This window comes from Ailuropoda melanoleuca, chromosome 10 (assembly GCF_002007445.2).
Source record: "Ailuropoda melanoleuca isolate Jingjing chromosome 10, ASM200744v2, whole genome shotgun sequence".
Classification (NCBI taxonomy): Eukaryota; Metazoa; Chordata; class Mammalia; order Carnivora; family Ursidae; genus Ailuropoda; species Ailuropoda melanoleuca.
This window is the reverse complement of record NC_048227.1, coordinates 26521356-26541421: the sequence shown is the minus strand read 5'-3', so window position 1 is coordinate 26541421 and position 20066 is coordinate 26521356. Positions and strand designations below refer to the sequence as shown.

Below are 20066 nucleotides of genomic sequence, written 5' to 3'. Positions count from 1 at the left end.
ACAGGAACATTTTTACAAATCTGGAGGAATATATACCAAAGCATTGACAATGTTTTTTTTTCTTTCCCTAAAGGATTGAGGGAGATTTTCTCTACATTGTGCATTTCTATAATGTTTAAAAAAATTTTTTAACATAGCTGCTAATAGAAAACACTGAGTCTGCAGCAGGAGCTCATTCGTATGAGCGAACAGAAGTGAGGACGTGAAGACCAAAAGCAATTCCATCACGGGCTTATCAGTAGTGATCAGTCATTTCTAAGTAGTAGGATAAGGGCACTTTCTGTCTTTCTTCTTTGTCTTTGTAAATTTTGTATTTATTTAAGTAATCTCTACACCCCATGTGGGGCTCAAACTCATGACCCCGAGATCAAGAGTCATGTGCTCTTCCCGCTGAATCAGCCAGGCACCCCTAGTTTTCCTCTTTTGAGGGAGAACTTGTATAAAGAGCATGGGTGCTCTTCACAAAGGACAACGTCCTCCCCAGTCTTTGTTCAAACTGGGTGATGCTCAGGGTGTAGAACGTTCTGTCAGTGTGACCTGCTGTGGGATTTGGTCCTGTCTCCCCAGGATGGACGACATCCAGCTCTGCAATGACATTATGGACCTGAAGCAGGAGCTACAGAACTTGGTCGCCATCCCAGGTAAGCACGTGGGACTCCAGCCGAGTCAAGGAGCTGCCCAGCGCCCCCCCTCCCTGCCCCAGCCGGCCCTCCTTAGGTCTGGAAGACAGAGTTCATGTCTTCTCCAAGCACAGCCCCATCCTTGCAATGTGGCGCTCTCAGTCTGGTAGACACGGCTTCAAGTCTTAATTCTGGCATCCTCCTTGACCTTGGGAAAGTCACTTTATCTGACACTCAATTTCCCATCCTCCAGAGATGGGGTAGTAACAGTCATAGCACTTAACTCTTTGGGTATAAATCCCATTGTGATGCATGGAACATGGCCAGCCTTGGGCTTAGCTTCACATCTGGTCCAAAATGCAGAGTCCAGCAAGTATTATTACTTTGTTCAAAGATTATTACTACTACTATTCTAGCTGGGGGGCAGGTAGAGTATGACTTTGGAGTCCAACCTAGATCTGTCGATTATTAATGACATGACCTGTAGCAACTTACTCCACCAAAACTCCATTTCCTCACCTGTCAACTGGGACAATAACAGTATCTACCTCATAGGATCGTTGTGGGATTGACTGAGGGGAAAAACATGTATGATGCCAGGCACAATTCCCATCCTATAGGAAGTGCTTAAGAAATTATTACTGTTGTTCTTGTCATTAACTGAACAAATTTCTACCCACCCTTGTAACATATTTATATACTAATTCATGTTAACATGCCAGTAACAAACCTATTGCCATTTAACCTAAGCTCCTTTTTTTGAACCATAATTATCTTTTCTAAACCTACAAATAATTAATGAGAAAAGTTGCATGTTAAAAAATTATTATGAAATCTCTTTTACATCTTGTTTACGATAGTGCCATATCTGCTTCGGTAGGTATTGAGTTGGAAAATATTGTTTTGCTTCAAGTACATGGAATAAAGCCAGATACACACACACACACACACACACACACACACACACACACACACAATTTCCACCCACCCTTCAGGTCCTAGTTTATTTGGCCTCTTTTCCCAAGAGAGCCTTCCCTGCCCATCCAGGCTGGGTTAAGTGCAGGAATGAGGGCCTGGCAGGTGCTAAGGGAAGGTGTATCTTGAGACAAGTCTGTCTCAAGAACCTTACCTTGGAGGATGCCTGGGTGGCTTAGTTGGTGACACGTCTGCCTTTGGCTCAGGTCATGATCCCAGAGTCATAGGACTGAGTCCCGCATCTGGCTCCCTGCTCAGTGGGGGGTCTGCTTCTTCCTCTGCCTGCCACTCCGCCTGCTTGTGCTCTCTCTCTGAAAAATAAATAAAATTAAAAAAAAATTAAAAAGAAAAAAAAAAAGAACCTTGCCTGGGCCTTGGGAAGCAGCAGTACAGGCCAGATAAACAGCCATAGGCCTCTACTCGAATATGTTGGCCCTCCTATCCACTCAGTAAGTATGTCTCAAGAGGCGGTACAGGTGCAAGCCCTGGCGATTCCCTACTCTAGCCGCTCACAAGTCAGTGGGAAGAGATGGGGCCAGGCGCACACTGGTACCAGGGAGCAGTAGCTGGGACTGAGCAGGAAGCACAGCCGAAGGCGTTTTCGGTCCAGGGGACACCTGGGTGGCTCAGTCAGTTAATCGGCCAACTCGGTTTCAGCTCAGGTCATGAGCTCAGGGTCGTGACATCGAGCCCCGTGTGGGGCTCTGCACTCAGTGTCGAGTCTTTGCTCAGGATTCTCTCTCTCCCTCTGTCCCTCTCCCACCCCACTCCTGCACTCTCTCTCTCTCTAAAAAAAAAAAAGAGAGAGAGAGAGAAAGAGAGAGAGTGAGAGAATGCATTGTAGAACCAGGCACTGTTCTAAGTGCCTTCTCACTAGCAACATGTAGGGCCGTTCTTTGCCGGGGCTGGTGGGGGGCCCGTCCTGTGTGCTGTAGGAGGTTTGGCAGCACCCCTGGCCTCGACCCACTGGATGCCTGTAGCACCTCCCCCTCAGCTATGACAACCAAAAATGTCTCCAGGTGCTGCCAAATACACACTGGCAGGGGGGTGCAAAACTGCCACCTAAGAGCCCCTACTCTGTATTTTTGTTTTAATTTTATTTAAGATCTTACTTATTCATTTGACAGAGAGAGACAGAGCACAAGCAGGGGGAACAGCAGAGGGAGAGGGAGAAGCAGACTTCCCACTGAGCAGAGAGCCCAATGTGGGGCTCGATCCCAGGACCCTGGGATCATGACCTGAGCCGAAGGCAGGCGCTTCACCAACCGAACCATGCAGGCACCCCAAGAACCCCTACTTTAGAGTGTAGTGACCTGGCTTTGAATCCAGGCTGGCCAGACAGGTGGCCTTCACGTAGCAACTTAATTTCTCCCAGCCTTAAATTCCTTGTTTGCAAAATGAGCCAATAATGCCAGCCTCCCATGGNGGATCATGACCTGAGCCGAAGGCAGACGCTTCACCAACCGAACCATGCAGGCACCCCAAGAACCCCTACTTTAGAGTATAGTGACCTGGCTTTGAATCCAGGCTGGCCAGACAGGTGGCCTTCATGTAGCAACTTAATTTCTCCCAGCCTTAAATTCCTTGTTTGCAAAATGAGCCAATAATGCCAGCCTCCCATGGTCATTGTGCAGATGCCAGGAGGTGGGAGATGCAAACCGTGGGAGCGCTCAGGACATTCTTGTTCCAACAGCATATGAGGCTAGCAGACCCTTCAGACACTGCGGCTCCCGCGAGCACTCACCAGGTGCCAGGCGCGGTGCGGGTGCACAGCAAACAGTGTAGGGTTTCTCTTCGAGGCGATCAAACTGTTCTAGAGTTGACTGTGATCATGGCAGCTCGACTCGATAGGGGACTCGTTATGGTATGTGAATTATATCGCAAGAACACTGTTACCACGGAAAGTCAAATGTCAGACGCAAAACAGTCCAAGAAAGGAGCAAAAAGAGCAATGTCTAGGTGTCACCCACTAGAAATTCGATTCAGTTAGTGTGGAGTTCTGGCACGGGTCCTTTTCTAAAGTCTCATGTGACCATGAGGAGCAGCCACCCTGTGAGGACAACCGGTTCTGCTGTCCCATTTTATATCCCGCCCAGAACTAGCTTGAAAGGTATAAAAACCCACCCCAGCTGCTGGAAGCACCGAATGGGCAGTTACTGGAAGGACAGGGGAGGCTCCTGGAGCCCTGGGCCATTGTATGAGCTCCCTAAGGCTGCCCTAACAAATTCCCTCCAACTCAGCAGCGTAAAACCATATAAATTGGTTCTCCCTCAGTTCTGGAGGCCAGAAGTCCGGAATCCAGGTGTGGGCCAGGCCCTGCTCCCTCCAGAGGCTCTAGAGGAGAACCCTTCCTTGCCTCTTCCGGCTCCTGGGGGCTGCCGACAGTTCTTGGTGCTGCTTGGCTTGCGGATGCCTTGCTCCAATCTCTGCTTCTGTCACCCTGTGGCTTTGTTCCTGTACATCTATGTGTCCTCTCGCCTTCTCACAGGACAGCTGTCGTCAGATTTACGCTCATCCTAGTGAATATGACCTCAGCTCAACTAATTACATCTGCAAAGATCCTATTTCCAAATAGGGTAGACATGACATTTGGGGGTGGGGGGTGGGAGGATACTATTCCACCCAATACCGGCCTGAAGCTCAACCCAACCTCACAAAGGTCCAGAACCAGAGACAGGAAAGCTGTGGGAATGTTCCCTCCCTCTCTGTCTGTCTCTGTCTCTCTCTCCCTGTGCTTTGGATGAGCCAAGCAAGCCCACTCAATCTCCCTCCCATGATCTTTTCACACAAAAACCCAACTCTTCCATGTTTAGCAGAACTCATAGAACATGCAGATTAGCATATCATATCCTTCCCATAAACAGATCCTCCTAGTTCCAGTAAGACCCCTTGTCACACATCATGTGCTTGAGAAACAGTGATAAAGGTTTATGATTATCCTGAAGGACCAATAAAGGCGGGCGCAAAGACGAGCAAAGGGTCTTCGTCTCTGAGCGTTGAGCCCATTGCCACTTTCTCTCTTTCACAGCAAAAACAAACAAAAACAAAACAAAACATAACTTAACAAAAAAACAACTCTTAGGGCCTCTGTGTCCTAATTTTCAGCCTCCGATGAGAACTCTGATGGGCCTAACATGGGTCAATTTCTGAGATCACTCTTGGCTCAGCAGAACAAATGGGAGCTACTGAGGCAAAGAAGACATGGGTGTGTGACCACTGGACCAGCCAGGGCCACCTCAGGCCACAGGCGCTCCAGTCGGGGCTGTGGCAGGCTCTAGAGCACAGGAAGAAATGGATGGGAGCAGGGGTCTTTGGCTGACACAGTCCCTGGGGTGCCTGACTGACCAGAACCAGGACTAGGGTGAGGAGGGCAAGGTATTCAGCCGGAACACAAAAAAATTCAGTAACCAGGACAAATACTATATTAATGCAATATTTAAAATACCAAAACAGGGGCGCCTGGGTGGCTCAGTTGGTTGAGTGTCTGGCTTGTGATTTTGGTTCAGGTCATGATCTTAGAGTCATAGGATTGAGCCCCACGTCGGGCTCTGCATTCAGTGGGGAGTCTGCTTGGGATTCTCTCTCTTTCTCTGCCCCTCACCCCACCCACGTGCACTCTCTCTGACAGTCTCTAAAATAAAATAAGTAAATCTTAAAAATACCAAAATACACACACACACACACACACACACACTCCATGATAAACAAAATACCAAAAGTTTAAATTAAGACAAGATCAGTACCGATACTCAGTAGGCTGAGTCCAAGGATGCCCAAACCTGCAGCACAGGGGGGTCCCTCATGAAGAGCGAATTCCGCCTGAAATGTCATCGACTACCTGGCTGAGAAACATGGGTTGGCTGAGAAACATGTCATCGACTACCTGGCTGAGAAACCAGTTAGCTACAGAGCTCAGGTCCTCAACGCCAGTCCCACTGATTTCCCCAGGAAATCAAGTTTTCCCAGTAACCTTGTGTGGAAATTCACATATTAAAATTTTCTTTCTTCTTCTGCTTTCCTACTCTACCTCTCCCTACTTTCTCCTCCAACTCCATGTTGAGTCTTTCTGTGTATTCCCTGGACCAGGTCCAGATGACTAGATGGATGCGGCTGAGTGTAAGGGGGTGGGGGAGAAACAATGCTCCTGGCATCAATAAAGGTATTAAGGAAAGAGATCACTGAATGGCCAAGAAATTCATGCCTCTCCAGCCAGGGTCAGAAGATCATTCACCAGCTCCCCAGTGATGGGTGCAAGTATGTCTGGTTGGAGAGATGCCTGGGGCCCTTCCTGCCTTGAGGGCTCCTCTGGGACAAGCCAAGATGTGACATCTCACTTCCACTGGCCCCCATGCCACCTCAGAACTGGGGATGCATAGCCCCAGCTGGAGAGGCCATGGCACCTTCCCCTTGGACCTAAAAATACCGTCTCCCTCATAGGGTTGTTGGAAAGGACTAAAGTTGTGGTTCTCAACCAGGGTGATTTTGCCCCCCTGGGGACATTGGGCAATGTCCGGAGGCATTTTTGGTTGTCACATCTGGGGTGGGGTACTGCTGGCATCTAGTGGATAGAGGCCAGGGATCCTTCTAAACACCATACAGTCTATGCGACAGTCTTTGCAACAAAGAATGATACAGTCTGGAATATCAGCGGTACCAAGGTTAAGAAACAGAGATGAAATAGAAATGACAAGCTCATGGGAATACAAATATAATAGCTGCAATTTATGAAGCACTTCTCATTTGCACACTTATGCTAGGAGATTTGCTTTTCATTCATTAAATAAGTCTTTCTTTCTTTCGTACCTGATTCAGTAGTATTTAAGAGGAGAGCATTTAATCATTAAAACAACGATGACGGTGTAAAATGATAACTTATAATAGGAGCAGCTGACAGTTCATGAGCCCTTTCTACGTACCAGGCAGTGAGCCTATTTTCCTTGGTTTCTCCCTTAAAATTTGCTGTAACTTCATGATTATCTATGTTGAGAGACTGGATGCCCAGAGAGGTTGAGGAACATGCCCAGAGTTGCACAGCTAGGGTGAGGAGAACTAGGGTGTGAAGGCGGGATTGTCTGGTTCTACAATGGGTGCTCACGGCTGTTGGAGGGAGAGGCCAGGGAATCCAGTTAGGAATGCACATATGGTCCAGGAAGAGATGGCCTGGGCTAAGGTGGTGTGCTGGAGGAGATGAGAAGCAAGTTGGAGAGTCACGTTGGTAAGCACATGGAGATGTTAGGAATCAGGTGTGTGGTGCCAGCAAGCAGGGGGTGAAGCTGGCAAGCTGGCAATTCTCATTGGCAAGTAGGTGGATGATGTTGGCAAGCAAAAGGATCACATCACCAAGCAAGCGGTGCCTGCAGGCAGGTGGGTGGTGCCTGGAGGCAGGTGGGTGGTACCTGGAGGCCAGTGGGTAGTGCCTGGAGGCCAGTGGGGTGGTACCTGGAGGCCAGTGGGTGGTGCCTACAGACAAGTCTCCCCCACACTTTTTTATCTTCTGAAGGGGTCTGAGCAGAGGGAGCCAAAGAGGGTTCAAGTTTCTGCCCTTCTCCTTTTCTCAGTCATCATCTCCAGCCCTGGATCTTTTGTTTTCTCTTTAGCCTTCTAGCCCTTGGTATCTGGGACAGAACTAGAGCCCACAGCGTGGATGATCTCCATGTGCACACTGGTTGGCCCTGGCTGTAGAGTAACTCCCTCCCGCACCCCTGCCTGAGCCCTCTGAGCCCCTTGCCTTCTGCATGACCACCTTGTTGCATCATTATTACTTCCTGAGTACCTGCCACAGGCCCAGCTCTGTGCTAAGCCATTTACTAACGCGACTGCCTTTAAGCCCCACTGTGTGTCTTTACAGGAAAGGAAACTGAGCCTTGAAGAGGTCCAGTTGCTTCTTCAAGGTCACCCAGCGAGTGACATGACAGAGCCGGGATCTCAACCCTGGCCCCTGGACTCACATGCTTCCAGCAGTTGCACTCGACTGTTTCTTTGCTGGTGTTTTCTTCTTCCCAGAAAAAGAAAAGACCAAGCCGCAGAAGCAGAGAGAGGACGAGCTAATCCAGAAGATCCACAAGCTGGTGCAGAAGAGAGACTTTCTGGTGGATGATGCAGAGGTTGAGCGGCTAAGGTGAGTGGGCTCCTGTCCCCACGCTCCTAGAATGCAGCCCTCAGCCTCCTCCCAAACCCATCTTCTGCTGCAGGGACTCACGGCCTGGTCTGACAAGTGTGGCCTCGGCAAATGCTCCCACACACTGGATCCAAATGAACCCCCAGCCTTCTAGCCTGAGGACCTGTTGCACATTCCAGGGAAACTGGGATCCAACTCCGAAAAGTCTTGCACAGGCCTGTGGGTCTTAAGTCAATGTTATTCGAGGAAGTGACCAGGGAGGAATGACATCACATGATACATGGCAGAGCTTCCTACACTTTGTCTTCACTGACCTTTGTCCCAAGGCAAACTGTTCATCAAGGCCACTTCTGGAAACTTCTGTGTGCTTCTGCAGAAACCCTGCCCCCTGTACTGACTTGCTTCCTTGCCTGCCCTCTCCACTTACTGGCTTTGTTCTCTCCCCTGCCCTTGGTGGCTCCAGTGCCCCTCCCTAGCCTTTGGGGTCTCCTACTTACAGATGCGCCTGCCACTTGATCTGGCCAACCATGGGCCCTGGATCCACAGTGCACCTGCTCATAGGAAGATGTGAATGTTGATTCTTGAGTATTTTTGTCCTGGAGCCAGGCCTTTGGAGCCCCCCACAAGGAGAGAGGCTCACAGGGCTTCTTCCAACCCAGAAGGCATCTAGCTCATTATTGTCTGTGTCCTCCTGGGACCTCGGAGGCCTGGAATGCTCCTTGCCTGGCTCAGCCAGGCTGGGCCCACTGACGTTTTTCCTGGTGACTCTTGGAAGAGTTCAGGTGACTTGCTCTCTGACACTTGCCACGTACCTCGTGGGAACGCAGATGTGTAGGCTGACTTAAAGGCAGAGGGATCAGGAGGGTGTTACTCAGCTTGCGGAACCCCTTACAGAGGCTGGGTCCTACCATGGCCCTGCCTCTGCCCCAGGATCTCACCCTGGCCCCGGGGAGACAGTTACTCCACTGTTGATACTGTCTGTGCTTCGGAACAAGTTCATCAAAAGCAATATGCACACGCCATCAACACCTAACACACAACAACATGGGCACGCCACCCACACAGAACACAGAACAACATATATTCCCCATCCACATGTAACGCGCAGCATACATGTACCAGCCGCGCACAGCACACAAAAGCATGCCCGCACCAGCCAGAAAGCCTGATACGTGGTCCCACACACTGCACCTCTGGCCGCATTTCCTCAGTTCCTTGATGCTTTCCTTGCTTACGCTATTTCCCTCCTGTCTTTACGTGCCTGTCTCCACAGGGAGCAAGAAGAAGACAAGGAAATGGCGGATTTCCTGAGAATCAAGTTAAAACCTCTAGATAAAGTAACCAAATCTCCAGCCAGTGAGTGCCTACGTTATTCCTCCTCCTTCCCCCATCCAGGAGAAAAGGAAATTTAAAATAGGTCTGGGAGCCAGAGGGCAGATGACAAAATGCTTTCTAGAGCTCAGACTTGGGCACATGATGGCAGCAGGTGCGGCCAGCTTCATGGCCATGCTACCAGGGGAGCTGCCCAGGCCCCAATGCCCAGAAGGGCACTGTGCCTGCTTTCATGTTCTGCTATTGCTGTCTTGAGGTTCATAACAGTTTTGGAACAAGGGGCCCTGCATTTTCGTTTTGCCCTGGGTTCGGCAGACTGGGTAGCTGGTCCTGGTAGCAGCTGTCCCTTATCAGTCACAGGTTTGATGGATTTCTTAGGAGTTCCATGGCCACTGAGGCAAAAAGGTGGGGGCAGAGGTTCAGGGAACTCCAACCTCTGTTGATACTCAGAGTGAAAGGGTTTCCGTGTGATATAAGTTCGGGAAATGCTACGTATTGGACCCTCTGTTTGGTGCCAATGTCTATTAGCATATAAAAGTGATAACAGGTCCTGCTTCTCTTTGTTGACCCAGTGAGGCTACATTTAGTTGTAAGAAATGGATGCCCAATTCAAATTTGCCCTAGCAAAAAGGGGGGGTTGTTGGAAGAAGAGCAACAGGAAACAGCTTCGGGGACTAGACACTGTTAGAATGCCCTCATTTTCCTTCCATTTCTATTTCTGCCCCTCTTTGTACATGAGCTTCATTTTCTCCCACTACACAGGCCTTCTTCATGGGGCCTGAACTCTAGAACCATAACTTAGCAGCAGCAAGACAACACCATCCATTCTCTCTCCTGGTATCCAAACACATCAATCTCAGGGGAATATTCTGATTGGCCCTTCTTGGATCATGTTTCCACCTCCTGGGCCATCACCATCATTAAGAGGCTGGGATACTATGATTGGCCAGATCTGGGTTGCATGCCTACTCTTGTAGCCACAGGGACATTGGCTGTTACCAGAGTGAAGCGACTAGAAATCTTGCTAGGAAGACAAAACACAAAGGCCGCCACCATCTACTATGGCCACACACTCAGTTTTCCTTGACCATCTATTAACATCCCATGAAAAGTGGTGTAGAGCGCAAGGGAATAAAGAAGAAGGTTCCTTTTGCAGGCCCCTAATATCCCAAGGCGTATGGTCCTTGCTTAAATCCAGCATCCTCGGTGGACTGTCTCTTCCATGAAAGGCAAATTAGAAAAACTCCACTAGCAGTGTGGGGAAGGAGCAAGGAAACTGCCTTTTATGCAGGGTTATGGATAGCAAAAAGTAACCTGGCAAGAAATCAAAACATCCAGCCCATACCCCATGCAAGGGGTGAAATGTCCAAATTTATACTAGTCATCTAGTGCTGGGATCTAAAGTTGAAAAATTAAACTAATTTTAATTAGCCACTGAAATCTTTGGGACCCCAGCAAAGCAAATGCAAAACTGCTCAGTGGGGACCCTTCTGCATCCCATAATATGTAACTCACAGATAAAATAAACTCCATGAAAATAAGCTCTTGATAAAAGTTGTATTAAACACATAACATAAAATAAAAATTAAAGAATTAAATTTTTTTTTTTAAAAAGGGTGCCTGGGTGGCTCAGTCATTAAGTATCTGCCTTTGGCTCAGGTCATGATCCCAGCATTCTGGGATCGAGCCCCGCATTGGGCTCCCTGCTCGGTGGGAAGCCTGCTTCTCTCTCTCCCACACCCCCTGNAGCATTCTGGGATTGAGCCCCGCGTTGGGCTCCCTGCTCGGTGGGAAGCCTGCTTCTCTCTCTCCCACACCCCCTGCTTGTGTTCCCTCTCTCATTGCCTCTCTCTCTGTCAAATAAATAAATAAAATCTTTTTAAAAAAATTAAATACATAAAGAACTGAACCACTATGAGTGGAGTCAGTAGATGCCACAAAGAGAATGTCTGTCCTCCCAAGAACTAGAGATAACAGATTATCTAAGAGAGGCAATAAACTAGGTATATTTAAAATGATGAAAGAGATAAGAGATGGGATAAAACCCAAAATGAAATAGCAGGAGGCCACGAGAAAAGAATTGGTAGATTTGCAAACAATCAGATTTCTAAAAAAACTATTGTCACGGAAGTAAAAACTCGTAGATTAAACAGAGCTGAAGGGACGATTCATAAATTGGAAGACAGAGCTGAGGAAATTAACCAGCATGTAATACAAAGAGACAAAGAGATGGAAAATGTCTTCTAAAACATGGAAGGTAGAATAAGAAAATCCAACTTACTTCTAACAGGCATTCTAGAAGGAGTGATAACAGAAAATAAGTGTTGGAGGTATCTGAAAAGATAATGTATAACCAATTTCCAGAACTGAAAGACACAAAGCCCCGGATTAAAGTGACCTGGACAAAATTTCCCATTTATCTGTTCAGTAAATATTTTGAATGCCAGATCCTGTGCCAGGCTTGGCAACTACAATAGCAAAGAGAACTGAATAGAATAACAGCTAAAGGCTGTGATTGGAAGCTGAGGACTGAAAGCCAGTAGGCTCATAGGGAGGTGGGAACAGTCCTTGGAACCTGATCTGTGGAGTGGGAGAAGACCTGGCTAGGGGTTGGGATGGGACAGGGGCTGCCGATGATCAGGGCTCTCCTTATATCACCTCTTCCTCTCTCCCCTTTTCCCTCTCTCCCTCTGTGCTCCTATCCTGCTGCAGGCTCCCGAGCAGAGAAGAAAGCAGAGCCCCCACCTAGCAAGCCCACGGTGGCCAAGACTGGGCTGGCACTCATCAAGGATTGCTGTGGGGCCACCCAGTGCAATATCATGTAGCCCCCCACGTGGGGTGCCCCCGGGGCCACGGGGACCCCCCCTTGTCTTCATAGCCCCCATTTCACCGGGGCCCAAGAGCTCTCCGAGGCGGAAGGGGTTGAAGGCAAGCCTGTGACTGCCGCCAGGGGCCGTGGGCGTTGCGGGCGGGCCCGGCCGCCCTGTACAGAGTGTAGCAATAGGGAGTCCCTCACCGTCGCATGGCCCCCCCCCCAGAGCATGCCAAACCCAGGAGTCTGTCTCACTGTTTATCCAACCACCAGGAAAGGTCCTCCCTTGAAAAAGTATATCTCCACTTCTATCTATCTATATCTAACCCACTGTGCGAATGAACTGGGACAGGGGCATGATCCCCAGGTGTGTATAGTCGTGACTTTTCAACAATCTAGCACCATGTTGGACACATCCCCCATCCACCCTTCTCGCTCTGCTGTCAGACCTGCCCCAGATGGGCACAGCTTCTGTCCCCTATCTGTCTTCTCCCAGGCGCTGTGCTCTGGAGGGAGGGCTCCACACAGCCCATGCATCTTGAAGACACGAGGGCCCATCTGTAAAGACTGAGCTTGTGTGTGGTGTTGTGGTTACGTCTCCTGCTTTCTCCCCTCCTGTGTCTGGGCATGGTTCACATCCGGAGTGTGCCCATTCGTTCTTGGCTCTTCCTTGCCTTGCAATGTCTGCCCCAGGTGTGTGGAGCACAGTGGGGATGAGGGCCTAGGCTGGAGCACAAGCAGTGCTCAGAAGAGGCAGCAGAGAGCTAGAGGCTCCAACACCAGGCTTGGGCAGATGAGAAGGGGACCCAGAGCAGATGCTGACTCAGGCGCTCTCCACCCACTGGGGGCCACTGGAGGGAGTGCCAGCAGGACACCACTCACCAGCCTAACACACAGACCTCTGGAAACAGCAGTGGCAGGCGGGAGAGGTGGCCTGACCCAACCGTGTCCCATCATTTGGTGGTGTATTTTAACCAGCCTAATAATTCCACCTGTGTAACTTGATGTACATTTGCTACAGCCAGCTCGGCACAACCTGTGTGATCTCTCTGTACGTGTGTGTGTCGTGACTGGCCTAACGTAGTTAGCGTAACTCAAGATTCACTGATGTGCAATCATCCATCAGAGAAAATAAAAACGGAAACCACGTACACAGCATTTTTAACGTTTTTTTACTTTTTTCTTGATCATGGAACTCATCCGTGGACATAGTAAACCTTTTAAAAGTATAGAAAGTATAAAGAAGTTTCTTGTTTTCTGTTTGTATCTCCCACAAATTTTCCAACTCAAGACCACGCTGCCCTTTTGGCAGATCTCCTTTCATGCTTTCCCCCCGCCCCCACAATTGGTGTCATATTGTACCATTTTATAACCAGTTTCTTTTTCATTCAGCGTGATATCACTATCATTTTCCCACATCATTAAGAGCTCTTTGTAACATTAAACACTCTTCACAAATATTTGCAATGGCTGCTTAGTAATCCATCTTGTGGCTATGCCATAATCTATCTAACTAACCCTTACCTTACTATCAGACATTTAGGCTGCTTCTACTTTTTCAGTATTAATCAAGAATGTCTCAGGGTACCTGGGTGGCTCGGTTGGTTGGGCGTCCAACTTTTGCATTTCAGCTCAGGTCATGATTCCGGGGTCCTGGTATTGAGCCCCATGACGGGCTCCATGGTCAGAGTGGAGTCTGCTTGTCTTTCTCCCTCTGCACCTCCCCTGCTCGTGCTCTTTCTCTCTCTAATAAATAAAAAAAAAATCTTTAAAAAAAAAAAGAATGTTAAAATAAATACCCTGGGGGACAGAGCTTCATCTGAATTTGATTTTTTTCTTAAGATAAAAGTAAACTTCTTAGGTCATCTTTCTCAAAAATCTTTGTAAATCAAAAGTGAATCTGAAGGTCTTTCAAGTCATAGCAGCTTTGCCCTTGACACAAAATATCTCTGACTGAGGACCCTGGAGCCTTGGGTTCCATGACCCTCCCAGTGGCAGCACACCCTCAATCCCTCCCACCGTCTCAGATGTGTTTGCGCCTCAGTCCAGGCTTTGGCCTGCACACCACTTCCTACCACTCTGAAGCCAAAGAGGCTGCCTTTGGCCACTGCTCGTGCCACCTCACTGGCCTTAGGGAACCCCATGGCCTCCTTCACTGCCCTACACCAACCATGAAGCCAGACGCTGTGAGCTTCCCAGGACACTCCCATAACATGGTACCTCAATCAGGGTGGCTTCAAACAACACAAACGTACCCTCTCACGGTTCCTGAGGCCAGAGGTCTGGAATCAAGGTGTCAGCGGAGCCACGCTCCCTCTGGAGGCTCTAGGGAAGAATTTTTCACCGTTTCCAGCTGCTGGTGGCTCCTGGCAATCCTTGGCATTCCTTGGCTTCATCACCCCAGTTTCTGCCTCTGCCTTCACATGATTTTGTCCTCTGTATGTGTCTGTGTCCCATCCTTTTCTTATAAGGCTTCACCTTAAACCCAGGATGCTTTCCTGTGGATCCTTAGCTTAATGACTCCTGCAAAGACCCTATTTCCAAATAAGATCACATTCTAAGACAGCAAGTAGACATGAATTTTTTTGGGGGGGTATGCTATTCAAACCACTCCATGGACGCTTCCCACTCTTGCAATAAAAACCCAGGCTGCAAAAGTTTTGCCACTCTTCGTTCTTTGTAGAAAACATGGGTCTCGAAGGTCTGACCTCAGACCAATTAGAGAGCAGTCACTCACTGATCCAATGAGCCAAAGGAGATCGAAACTCTCATAAAAATCCTGCCTCTAGTACATCCCCTGAGCCCTGGGGTACACCTGCTTTTTTATGTTCCTGCTATTTCTATTGATTTGTTTTAAACAAACAAAAACCCCACCATTTATTCAGGCTTTCAAAAAAGAGCAGAAGAAAGTAATAACTCAAGGTGTTCCTGGATCACCAGCGCTGCCTGCAAAGCCAGGAAACCTTGCAGACTCACTCATTTTGGAAGCTAGAGCAGAAAAGATACAACAGGAGAAACATTTACTGAGAGCCCCATGTGCATTGTTTCTGCAGCTACTCACATCAACCCCAGAGACACATGTTCATATCACTTCCACTGTTCAGATGAGGAAGTGGTCCCAGGTCCTTTGAGCAACGCCCTCTGGGTTGGTGGTGGTGGGGTCACCATTCATCCCAGCCCTTCTCCAGTAGCCTCAAGAGGACTTTCTTTTCCTGTCAGAATTGAAACAAATCTCTCCTATTACCAACCAAACAATCTCTCCCATTACCAACCAACCAGCGCTCCATCCCATCTTCACCCACAGCCACCACCTCTCTGTCCATCTTCATAGCCTTACATGTTGAGAATTGTCCGGCATCTTACTATCTTCATTCCCTCACCTCTAGTCCCGTCCTCACCCTATTTCAATCCAGTTTCTGTCACTCTTTTGTCCCTGAGCCCTCTCACCGGGGTTGTCACCATGTGGTTATGTAGGGAAGGAAAAATCCTTTTCTTTACCCATCTCAGGTTCTCCAGCTGGGGTCCTTTCAATGAGACAGGCCAAAGACAGAAGACCAAAAGAAAAACAAGCAGGAGTGTATGAACATGGGCACTGCACAAGTGCATGTGAGGGCACCCCACAATGAAAAACCCAAAGAGGTCCTTAGAACTTGAACTTACATACCATCCGAACTAAAAGAGAAAGGGGTTTTGGGCTTCTGGCAGGGTGGCAACTTATGGAAAGGCGGCCAGGAAAAGTGTGGTGAAGAAGGGTTGTGTGGTTAGGGTTGTTATGCAAACCTGTCGTCTCCACTGATGAGACTCCTCTTCCCGGTGTGGGAGAGGGAAACACCTTTTACACTTGGAAATTTCCTTTATAAATGGAGATTGCCTTTATAAAAGGAGAGCTTTCTCTACACTTCTTGGTTCTCAAGGGCCTTTAGCTCGAAATAATCCATACGCCAAAGGGGCATCTCTGGTGGTGGCATATTCTGGCAGCCCACACTGACAACCCAGTCACGCAGTCAGCCCTCACACGAGCTCTCTGGGATGTGTTATGGCCCAGTTGTGACACTGCCAACATGCCCCATTCTCTAGGCGAACCTCCCACCACCCAGGAGGACCTCTCTCCAGTCTCCTTTCTCACTTCCTTGACCTCAGGGCCTGACCCTCAGCATGCTGCTCTTCCCCCGTCCTGGCCTGAGAAGGCCTTTTTACCCGGACTGCTCCAGGATTCCCTCCTTCGTCTAGACATTTCTTCCGTATTCAGACCCACCTCCCCGACTGCTTCCTAGACTACCCATTTGGAACTAGAGGAGGCACATTAAATGTGACATGTCCTAAACCAGGGGCCAGCAAACCATCTCATCACCTCTATCTTGTACATTGAGTTTTATTGGCAGATAACCAAGAGCATTTGTGTATATATTGTCTCTGGCTGCTTTGGGGCTACAACAGCAGAGTGGAGTACTTGGGACAGAGACCCCAGGGCCCTCAAATCCTAAAATATTTATCTTGGTCCTTTAAGAAAAAGTTGGCCAACCCCCTTCCTAAACTGCCTCAGCTTCCTCTGCAGTTCCCCATCTCAAGAAAGATTATCCTATGACATGACCTCGACTTGTCTGTTCCTCCTCACATGCACACAATTGCCAAGTCTTTAGCTACTGCCCACTGAGTTTCCCTAGAGTCTGTGCACACCACCATGCCCCCAGTGTAACCACCATCACCTTTTGCTTGATCACCCACAGGAGCTCTGAACCAGGCTCCTTAGCACCTGGTTATGTTCTGCACAGCGGCTAGCTGCTTTTCTGAATGATACAAACCTAACTGCCATTCCCCTCTTTAAACTGGTACCCACACCTTTAGGCTGAAATCCAGGTTCTCTCCTGTGGATGAAAAGGCCCTCTGGACCCAGCCCCTCCCTACATCCCTGGCCCCAGCACATCCTTTCAGCTGCTGTGCAGGGGCCACCAGTTTTCGTGGGGTTTTATGGTTCTTCTGGCTATGCTATCTGTTGGCCCGCTTCCTGGGCCCTCACACGTTATTCCCTGTGCCAAGAACTTCTCAGATTCCCTACCAGTTCTTTCTCTGTCAACCTGTGTGCCATGTTGAAGCCAAAATGACCTTCCTAACATGCAAATCTGGCCATTTTCTAGCTCTCCTGCACCTGCTCCCCATCCTCATAGTCAAGCCCTGGGGCTGGGGCCTGGTTTGCAAAGGCTTTTGTGAGCCAGCATCTCCAGGGCCTTGCCCACCTCCATCCTCCCTATTCCTCCAGCTTCACACCCTCGCTCACACCATCATTTAAGGGAGCAAACAGTAGGTGCAGCTGGGAAGGAAGAAGGAACACCTGGCAGTGTCAAGGAGGGGGTGTTCTGCAGCATCCAACTTGACCCAGACAACATGTGCCCTTAAAAAGGGCTCACAGGACCCTTTTCACAAAGGGTGCCCCCCATCCACTTTTCCATTGCAGTGGGGGAGAGGTCATCCTTTCCATGTGCCAGATGGGGAAACTGAGGCTCAGCGAGGGGAAGTGATTAGCCTAAGTTCACACAGCATATCTGTGGGAGAGCTGGGACCTGAGTCTGAGAGCAGGGTGAGAGTCGGGCTCAGTGTGTTTCTCATTTCTAACCCCAGCAGCCTCACACCCCACTCCCTGTTGAGCCGTCCTCGAATGGAGGTGAGACATGGCTACACCTGCCGCAACTGAGCCTATTCTCTAAACCTTTCTGTTTCGTGGCGGCTGCACAGCCCTGAGCTGTGGGAATGCACCAGCTCAGCTCGAATACAGTTTGGGAAGCAGCAGTTAGAATGCACCCACTGCCACCAGCCAAAGCTCAGATACCTGCCACCAACAAGAGGACAGCTGGGTGGGCGTCACGGGCTGGGGCAAGACACTCAGGAAAGCTGGCTTGAGGAACAGACATCAGGTCATTTTTCCACCCATTCATGTGTTTAATTCCACTAGTGAATGGAGCACATGGCAGGTACCAGGGAACACACATGAACCAGACAGGGAGGGTCCCACCTTCATGTAACTTACGTTCTAGTGAAGGCGATGGACATCCAACAGGAGGGCAGGGGTAGGCCTCCTCAATGGTGGTAAATCCGAACAAAACCCACTGACCAGTAGGATTAGCAAAAGGGAAAGCAATCTAGAAGGTGATGAAGGGCTTTGGACGGGAGTCAGCCTTGCCTGGGTGAAAATCCCAGCTGAAGCCCTCCCTCGGTGAGCCTAGGTGATCTCTTTGCCTCTCTGCACATCAGTGTCCAGACCTGTACGATGGAGAGAATGCTGGGGCATTAATGAGACATTAACTGTGCAGGAGGGGCTTAGAACAATGCACGAAATAGGTAAGGCACTTAAAAAAGTGAGTTATGATTGGCCACAGCTGAAGGTAGGAAACTGCGTGATCAGAAGGGTGCTCAAGCCTTTGCTAGGGTTCTGGAAGGCCTGGGGCGGACAGGGTGAGTGAGACCTGCTGGGTCCTGCCTTCATGAAGCTGACACTGAGCAGACACGTGAAGAGGCTGCAGTGACAAAAGTTACTATGACCTGAAAGTCAGCTGGAGGCCCATTCCACATGCTTCCCCAAGATGTCTGCATCTTCCCCGGGGCTTACGGGCACCCCCCTCCCCATCACACATGACCTGAACTGCACCCCCACCAGCTCTGCACACCCCTCACATCCCATCCCACAGCTGTCCCCTCCCTCCTTCCACCAAGTCCGACGTGGAACTCACCTCCTTTCCCCACTCACCGCAGAAACCAAGCTGCACAAAGCCTCAGGACATGAAGCCGACCTTCTGGAATGTTTATGGAGGTGGGTGTGAGTTCACATCACCACCGTACACACCAGTGAAAATCGACTGCTGCTTTTCCCACCAACTTTGCTACCAGCCCCCATAGGGCTTGCCTCTGTCCCCAGGCCTCCTTGTGAGCAATTCCCCTCCCACTTTATTGGAACAACTGAGCTCCCTCTCGCCTTCACGCTAACCGCTAACTGGACTGCAGGCCCCAGGGCCCACTCTCCCCACCAGGGTTTATTTCTTTACTGATAAGATGTCTGTGGCTCATTGCCCCTCTGCCCCCAGGAGAGCAGCCGCAGCGGGTTTGGGTTTTGATGAACGGTTGCGGACTTTCTGCCCCACTGGGATATAGGGGTAAGCACAGAGGCTGCGGGAGCATGGGAGGGGGCAGGGACCGGAGTCTGGGGTTCAGGGACGTCCCTGAAGGAGAACAAACCTCTGCAGTGAGATGCAGCACAGAGAGGAGCTGGAGGAGGTGAGCCTGGGGTGGGGACAGGAGGCTGCCCGGGGCTGCCGGGAGCTTTCAGTGCCTCCACCGCCCCCCCAGGCCCCTCACCCCCCCATGAGGAGCTGGAGCTCTGCAGTGGGATGCTCTGGGTCGTAAGTAACCGAACTGAAGCCAAAGAGGCCAAACAATGAGAGCATTTCCTGGCTCCTGGGCTGAGATGTGGGGTACCTTGGGTCCAGGGGTTTACACGCTGTCACCTGGGCTCGTGTTTGTCTGCCCTCCCGCCCACCTTCTCGGGGGCTGGCTTTATCCTGGGCAGTGTCTCCTGGTGAGGCTCACAAAAACAGCTCCGGGCCCTCGTCCTCCTCGGGGCCTCCCGGACCCCAACATGGGGTCTGCCAGGCCTGGCCAGCCTCATGGTAAAAGATAAACTGAGGCATATTAAAAACGTAAGTTCAGAGATGCCTGGGTGGTTCAGTCGGTTAAGCATCTGCCTTCGGAGGTCATGATCCCTGGGTCCTGGGATGGAGCCTCTGTCAGGCTCTCTGCTCAGTGGGGAGCCTGCTTCTCCCTCTGCTGCTTCCCCTGCTGTGCTCTCACTCGCTGTCTCTGATAAATAAATAAATAAATAAATAAATAAACAAATAAATAAATAAAATCTTTAAAAAAATATTAAGTTTCCTCGAGCAAAAATCAATTTGAATTAGGCAGTATCCAGTGGAGCAGAGAGTAAGGCACTCAGAGAAGCTGTTACAGGCAGGAGGGGGCAGGAACTGGAAGTTTACTAGGCGCACAAGCAGGTTGGCTACTGCAAGGCCACCTTCCTTTAGGGGATGACAGGGATCTGGCAGGCACATTACCTGGCTGGTGCTGATCAGACTATTCCTGATTGGTTTAGGATTCCATTTCTGGGAGCGCTGAAATTGTAGTCAAGTTTCGGTGTGGTGGCATGGAGCTTAGCATAAGCAATTCC

The 20066-nt window shown here is 49.7% G+C and overlaps 1 protein-coding gene across 1 annotated transcript in view; it reads left to right on the top strand.

The window, feature by feature from the left end:
• Positions 1–13386, top strand: part of BMERB1 (bMERB domain containing 1) — a 58332-nt gene extending 44946 nt beyond the window's left edge. The window contains exons 2-5 of the mRNA XM_034670337.1: positions 568–641; positions 7599–7713; positions 8987–9069; positions 11758–13386. Of these exons, the coding sequence (XP_034526228.1) occupies positions 568–641; positions 7599–7713; positions 8987–9069; positions 11758–11870 (385 nt within the window). The 3' untranslated portion in view covers positions 11871–13386. The remainder of the gene's footprint in view (positions 1–567; positions 642–7598; positions 7714–8986; positions 9070–11757) is intronic.
• The last annotated feature ends 6680 nt before the right edge of the window (positions 13387–20066 follow it).